This window comes from Phalangium opilio, unplaced genomic scaffold (genome assembly GCF_054372755.1).
Source record: "Phalangium opilio isolate 3A_F unplaced genomic scaffold, DU_Popi_V2 ptg000073l_1, whole genome shotgun sequence".
Lineage (NCBI taxonomy): Eukaryota > Metazoa > Arthropoda > Arachnida > Opiliones > Phalangiidae > Phalangium > Phalangium opilio.
The window spans coordinates 1,798,201-1,806,438 of record NW_028324183.1 but is presented as its reverse complement, the minus strand read 5'-3'; the positions used below and the strand labels follow the sequence as shown (position 1 = coordinate 1,806,438).

General features: G+C 38.7%; 1 protein-coding gene across 1 annotated transcript; it reads left to right on the top strand.

Moving 5' to 3' along the window:
- The first annotated feature begins 2,785 nt into the window (after positions 1 to 2,785).
- Positions 2,786 to 7,917, top strand: LOC149659280 (uncharacterized). The gene is made up of 8 exons (XM_089844057.1): positions 2,786 to 2,950; positions 2,998 to 3,188; positions 3,302 to 3,521; positions 3,670 to 3,897; positions 3,939 to 4,040; positions 4,219 to 4,534; positions 5,985 to 6,546; positions 6,693 to 7,917. Exons 1-8 carry the CDS (start codon positions 2,786 to 2,788, stop codon positions 7,915 to 7,917), a joined length of 3,009 nt encoding a protein of 1,002 aa, XP_089700183.1.
- The last annotated feature ends 321 nt before the right edge of the window (positions 7,918 to 8,238 follow it).

The following is an 8,238-nucleotide window of genomic DNA, read 5'->3' as shown; positions in this document are numbered from 1 at the left end:
CTTCTCTCGCCCCGGAATCCGGATATTAACGTATCGTCATTTGGTTACATTTATCAAAAAAGGATGAGAGGAAAAGTATGAAAATGGCCAAAAGTCGCGAGCCATCAGAGTTTCACGGTAGTTGACCGTTTTATTGGCGTTGCTGTTTTGGGCCTGTTCACTCCCTTAAAATAGGTTTTGTGTTAATTCGCGGTTACGCGGTTACCGTCGTCTGCTATTGTGTATGCTAGAACTTTCTCGATTTGTGTTTGTAGTCGGAACAGAGTAGCTGGTAATGTTTAAAAAGGTATTTGAAGATATAATATGGATTTAAATAAGGTTATCGAAGCAATAGAAGAGTACATAAAACGTTTAAAACAAATATAGGTTATTTAGCTATGGCGCGAGCAGCTTGCGTCGTGATGCGCGTGATCGAGTGGGCTATGGTTAAACCAAGGAGCATAAATGTCTGAACTACTTTCAGTCGCGAGTTTGCAAGTCCATTAGTCACTAGTAAACTAAATAGTTATTGGCGAAACTTTGATGTCCGCTTTTTAACACAGGCTCTATGGCCATTGTCATAATTCCCCTCTCATCCACATTTGCTTTTATTTACTTATAATAATTAGTCACATTTTCACTTACTAGTATGGCACGCATATTATCCTATAATTTCAACAATTTTCTAGAAAAATTAGTTTCATTATTTATAAGTTATTGCAAATGGTCTGGGAAATTCATTCCAAAAATTTTGTACGAACCCTGAAACTAGACTAGAGGGGTCGGATGTTTTTGAAAAGGTGTACGGCATTTCCAAAATAAAATTTGATTTCGACGGATTTTGAGATATTTCCTGTGACTTCGTCGGATTTTGTGATTGCTATTGATTTTGGATTTTGTGAATTTCGTAATGGATTTCGCGATTTCTTTACTGATTTTGTGATTTCGTTGCTGATTTTGGATTTTTTATGAGATTTTGAAATAAGCCTTGATTTTTCTTTGTTATAGAGTTACCTGTTGACTGGTATTTTATTTGCTATTTTTGCATTACAATTGTGCGTGCTAACCATTCTCACCAAGCGTGAATACTCCGTTCACAAGAAAAACAAGGTCATTCTCTTGATGCTTATGAAATATCCCGAAGTTCTGGGCAGTTTTTCGCAAAAATGTAAGTTAAAAAATTTGATCTCTATGTTTTCCCCCATGTGCGTCAAATGATTTTGATGTAAAAGGGAGTTGATCTTGATCAAAATATTTATCACAAATATTTTGTTTGTTTATTGGTTTGAAACTCATAAATTTCGCTGAACCATGAAGAAACTCGAGTGTATTTTCTAAACTGATTTTAATAATTCTACAGGATTAGAGATTAGACTTGACACCGGTTTGTAATGTCAAACATATAATCACTGTTTTTTTGTTTATCTTCCCTTAGAAAAAGCGTTTTATTTTTATAGTTATAGTCATAAAAAATATATATATACTGATATCTGTATCGGTACCGATATTTGGCTAAACCGATGTATCGGTATCGGTTTAAACTGGTATCGGCTTATCTCTAATAAAAATGATCGCTTATTAGTTGCTTTTACCGCAATACACACCGTCTCTAGCGGCTCAAAAGTGTGATCTTTCATGATTGGCCAAAATATGAGGGAAACTTAGTAGAGCGTTTTATACTAATAACGATATGTCTAGTAAAACTAAAAATATCGATTTCGAACGAGCTGGTAACGATCGTATCCGTAAATACGAGTTCTGTAACAGAATATTTCGATAATCACTATGGGAGATTTCGATTTTCGATGTGTGGCCACAACTCGATCGTATGACGTATTTCCGGTATTTTTGGGGTGAGTTGAGATGCCTTCTTGCTTTGTAGTTTTATAATAAACAATGTAGAAGAAACGACTTTGGTTCTATCTGTTAGTATGCTATTTTGGAGTTACTTGTTAATCATTTTCAAAATCTTTGCGGCCAAAAAAGGTTTCTAGAAACCAACAAGGGACTAATAGAGGGGATAATAGAAGGGTGACACTGTGTATCAAAGATAAGTATTATGTACTTCTGCTATTACTGATTATGTAAAAACTCATATTAGCGGACAAGCTGGAACGGGTCATAGTAAAACTACGCTAACTCAGTTTGTAAAGCTAACAGAAGATGTGTCAAAACAACACAAAAAAATATAACCAATCACTTAAAGGAAATGGTTCATCAGCAAAAAGAACTTATCTTGAATGTAAAGTACGGAATAAGATAGAAATGTTGAGACTTGCTGCTATACATGGTTTACAGACTAGGAGGCTGCATACTATTTACACAGGGAGGTCAGGCTTCAGGTGTCACAAAAGAAGGCCTGACTCTCTGGGTGAGTATAAAGCCAATCCTCCTTGTGTAAATGGTATGAATCTTCCTAATCTGTAAATTTTGTATAATGTAAAATAGTGCATGGTTAAAAGCCTTTATGGAAAACCAAGTTAAAAAGCAAACTTAATTTCCAAACTCCTTTTAATAATTTTTCGAGGCGTTATAAATAGTCTGGGCCATAGCCCCTCAGTTCGCGCCAAAACAAGCCACAGGGCAGAACGAGTGTAAAATCATCCCGTCTCATTATACTATATTTTTATTAGACTCATTGCAATCGTTATTATTTCAACATAAAGACATAACAAATTGGCGACGGAGATGGGATGGGGGAGATATTTATTATTACGGATCTTTTAATAACAAATAAGTCAAATAATCAAAATCGAGCAAGTGAAGCAAACTCGGATTGTTATAAGCCCAGTCAATCGACACTCTAATGGCGACTCCACCAAATCAAATGCAAGTATTCGGCACATTCAGTCGCTGCGAAATCTTCGATGATCAGGCGGAATCATGGACTCTGTACTCAGAAAGGTTGGATCAATATTTTGAAGCCAATGAGATTACATCAGATAATAAAAAGATTGCTGTTTTACTAACGGTTCTAAGACATACGCTTTATTGCGGAACTTATTAAGTCCTGACAAGCCAACGACGAAGAGTTACGATGAATTAATTGGCACCTTAACTGCGCATTTCACACCCAAGCCTGCTATAGCGGTGGAGCGTAACAAGTTTGATTCACGAATGAAAAGACTCGAAGAGACTGTATCGGAGTACATAGCAGAGCTCAAACGGTTGAGTGAGCATTGCCAATTCGGTCAAAATTTTCAGGATAGGTTGAAAGACAGACTAGTTTGTGGTATAAACAATGATACCATGCAACAACATTTATTTTCGGAACCGAATTTAACATATGTTCGAGCGGTGGAAATATAAACAACAATTGAAGCAGCCATCCGAAATCAAATGGAGTTGAAAGGACAAGTGCAAGAATCAAAGGAGTCAATACGGCTAAGCGTTCGTTTGCCAAATCAAGACCTCCTACATCTTTTACACATCAATCAAATCGAGACACTAGCAGAGGTCGATCGCAATCAACATATAGGAGTCAAGGAACTAATCAACCGTTGAGATCATCAAGTAGTCTCAAGGACATCAATCCCAATCAAGTAGCACGAGGAACTTCCAGCACCAGGGACAACGATACCCTATGCCATGGAACTTTAAAAATACCAACAGCCTTGTATTAGATGCATCAAGTTTGGCCCCATCGAATCTAAATGTTCCCACATCAATTCAATATGCAATTATTGTCAGACACAAGATCATTTAGAAAGAGCATGTCTCAAGAAAAAGTATGGACATAGCAGAAGAACAGAGCAACTGAGAGCGTCACGAATTAACAGCATAGACAATAAAGATCAACAGAATCTAAATGAAGAACATTTGCCTCCACGCGACATCAGTCAAGAAAAGGAATGTGGTTGTCAATCAAACATGGCGGAGTATTCTCCTGTCTATTATGTCCAGAATGAACGGGAAGGAGTGTTGAATATTATTTAACAGATTATTTAAATGTTACTTAGTTTACAACTACAACAAAGTTACTAATGCCAGATGGCAGCACCAAATATCTAATCGATAGTATTTTCTTTATCTCCATTCCAAGGAGTAGTTATTCTTCTCTTGTAATATATTCTATAGTCCGTATAAATAAAAAATACTTTGGAGAGTGATTTCTCTCACTCATGACGCACTATTGTGAACGTTTCATTTTAGATTATAGGCACCTCTATTTTTCAATAAGAAGCAAATGAATACCCTACGAGCGATAAGGTTTTGGAATCAAGAATCAATACCCTTAAGGAGGCAAGAACAAACAGCGTGCTTCAACAATGTGAGCAAAAAGCGGAAAGAAAGAAATGTCATGAACTGCTGCCACCAGCAATCACAGTCAAATGCAGGGTAAATGGAAGTAGCGTTAGTTTGCAGCTAGATACGGGCTCAGCGGCAACCATCATTACAGAAAACACTGCAAAGAAAATTCCTAACATAGGGCCTCTACGACCATTCGATTTTAAATTGAGTTACTTTACGGGGCATCCTGTTGTTAACATTATTGGAGAAGCAATGGTCGCTATTACGTATAAGAACCAAACTTGCGAATTGCCAGTAGCCATTAGTCAAAATCTAGGACTATTGAGTGAAAAATAGCTTGCCGGCGAATATTTTTATCGGTCAATTTTATTATTAAAGCTATTTACTACGATTAAATATGATATTTCAATAAAATAAAGTATATAAATCAATATAATAATCATATTAGCGACGTATGATTATATCATTTTATTAAATTATCATTTAAATGACAAATTTATTTAAAATATTAATCGAACAATAATTTATTTCCATTTCCCATTCATTTACATAAGTAATAATTGAGAATGACGATATGATTTACTCTTATGTTTTGAGTACGTCGATTTCCGTGTAAACACTGTGTGTTTTCCTACTCCGTCAATTAGAGTTCAAGGGGCCAACAATCCATCTTAATCGGTGTACATGCTGCACCTTTGACTGTACTGAAAAAAAAGCGTAATCTTTAAAAACTCTGCCCTTGGCAATGTTAAAATTATTACTATAGTAATCCGTAATTGGTGATTGGCACCTTAGTTGAGAAGCTTAATTTATATATTTTAAATTTTTTAAATTCTACTCCAACGCTTGAAGAAGTTGATTTCCTACCATAAAGTGTTTGGCCACGGGTGTTAGCATAGATTTTGCCCTGTTTCTATCCTACCCGTATTGGTAATTTCAGTCATTTATCAAAAATTTCCCTAAATTCTTTTTTCCTTTAAATATAACCCTTTTTCTTAAACTTTGGTTAAAAATATTCCTACAAAATACTAAACAAGTAGTGGGAAAATTCTAGAACTTTCTCAAGATAACCCTATGTCTTCTATAAACAATGCAAAATCAAACTATTGCAACATAAAACTCGATCCAAAACAACATTTCCCAGGACCTAAATGGGGACATTAAAACTATGTTCACCCTTGCACCAAAGCTTGCAAGAGTGTCTCTTTGAGAACTGGTTTGCCTAACTAATTTTGAAACCATCTTCATTACCACTTCGAAGCGAGTTCAAGTTTCAAATGCCCCGGTTCAGCCTGGGATATAGCACACTTCCTCTGGTCCAAAATCAGTCTATTAATTGCTTGGACTAGTTTCTAAATTTAAGAAGTGAGGGTTACTGGTCCTCCTACCCTTTGAAACGTACTTCTTTGCAGCCCTAAGAGACCCTATTCTTTAACATTCTCGATCGCCACCGTGAGAGTTTCCAGTTTTCCGTTTTATCCAAACTGAAAATTTTAAAAAACTTTTCCGTTAAGTAACTAACTTTTTTCCCTGTAGAATCTAAAAACATTTCGACCCAGTTTAAGGCTCAGGTCTCACTCTGCAAGGCGCCATCACCTTAATCCAAACCATGGAATGCACAAGAAGTAGCACAAGTGCATTGAAAGCAGCGAATGGTCAATCAGAAGGCATGGAGTCAGTTAACAAGATGTCCATCCTAAAGAAGAATTCCCGAAGCAGGATCAAGAGTAGACCACACGTTCATTCGTGAAAAGATACGAACCCATGTTACCGATGTCAAGCAAGTGGTCACGATCCTTCAAGCTGCCCATTCAAAACCGCAAAGTGTTACGTGTGTCAACGAATTGGACATATTAGCAAAGCTTGTCGCAGCGAGAATGCGAAAACGGCAAAACCTATGGAGAAACGTAAACCAAAGCAGTTCATCAGAGCCAACCTCATAATGGAAGCAGAAGATGAAACTCCCCAAGAATATGAGCTCCATCACGTCAGAGCTAGGACTGCAAAGTTTGCAGAAACCCCACCGGAACCTTACATAATGGACTTCACAGTCAATAATCATCCAGTAAGATTGGAGATAGATACGGGATCCGCGCACACGATCATCTCCAAGAAAACTTACCAGCGGATTGCACCGGAAATTCCACTTCAACCGACGAACGTTGGCCTATACTCGTGGTCAGGTCATTCAGTTCGCATCGAAGGAGAAGTCAAATTGAAGGTCCAGTTAGGAGGAAAAACACTAGAGTTACCTCTGATGGTGGTATCTGACGAATCAAGACCGGACTTATGCGGCCGCACTTGGATATTCTCCGAGTTTAACATTATCACGAGAAAGACGAGAAAGACAGGATCAGTCAACTCTATACAATACTGACGTTCACAGGAACAAAATTCCACGCTTCTTCAAATACTGGACAAACATGAGAAACTGTTCGATGATGCTGTTGGTTGCCTCAAAGATGTCAAGATTCATCTTTATGTCAAACCCAACGCAGTACCTCAATTTTTCAAACCACGTTCAGTTCCCTACGCTCTGAAGGACATGGTCGATGCCGAATTGACAAGACTGGAAAAACTAACATCATATCACCAATCCTATTCTCAGAGTATGCAGCAACCATCGTACCAGTCCTGAAAAACAACGACAACGTGAGAATATGTGGCGATTTCAAGGTCACAGCCAACAAAGTCATCAATATCGAGAAGTACTCGCTACCAAGGGCAGATGACATCTTTGCGTCCATGGCAGGTTGCAAGATCTTCACTAGACTGGGTATGAAGGACACCTACAACCAGCTGATGCTTGATGACGAATCAAAGAAACTAGTTGCAATCAACACGCTCAAAGGCCTTTACGGCCTTTACACTTACCATCGTTTGCCTTTCGGGATAGCATCAGTGTCCACTATCTTTCAACGGTATTTGGAAACACTACTTGGTCAAGAGCCCGGAGTATATCCGTATCAAGACGACATCCTTTTTGGAGGAAAATCAGCGAAAGATCACCTGCAGAAGCTGGACAGAGTCTTAACCATCTTCGAAGGAGCTGGACTGAAATTAAGACGCGAGATATGCCTCTTCATGCAAACGTCAATCGACTTTTTGGGCTATCGCCTCGATGGACAGGGATTACATCCTAAACAGCACAAACTGAAAGCTATCTTGGAAGCTCCAGAGCCAAAGTCCGTAGAAGAGTTACGTTCCTTTCATGGACTCTTCAATTATTACGCAAGATTCATTCCGGACGCCTCAACTCTTCTCGCACCACTGCACGAATTGCTGACTAAACACAAAGGATGGGAATGGACCGAAGAACAATCAACGGCTCTACTTAAAGCCAAAGAAACGTTAAAAGCTTCAAAGTTTCTGGTCCATTACGACCCGAAGAAAGAAGTCTCTCTATCCTGTGATGCGTCACCAGTTGGTCTTGGCGCGGTCCTGTCCCACCTGATAGAAGGAAAGGAATATCCTATTGCCTTCGTATCGAGGCCCTTGGCAACTGCGGAAAGAAACTATTCGCAGATAGAACGGGAGGCCCTGGCGATCGTTTACGGAGTTACTCATTTTCGCGACTATCTGATGGGAAGAAAGTTTAATATTATCACCGACCATCAACCTCTACTGTCGTTGTTCTCCGAAAATAAACCGGTACCCGCCTTGGCTGCATCCAGAATCCGACGCTAGGCACTCATGCTGTCAGGATACGATTACACCATTAAATACAAGAAGGGAATACTCCACGAGAACGCAGACGCACTCAGCAGGTTGCCACTACGAACGAGAGATTTTGAACCTCCACTGATGGCCGAACCTGTTCTACTCATCAAGACCATTGACAACGGACCAATTAACGTCCAGAAAATGCGCGAAGGAACAACAAATGATCCAACCTTATCCAAAGTCGCACAATATCTAAAAGACGGTTGGACAACGAAGGCCATAGAAGACGAGGTACTCGCTGTGCTGTCAAAAAGACACGAGGAAATATCCATGGAACAAGGAATT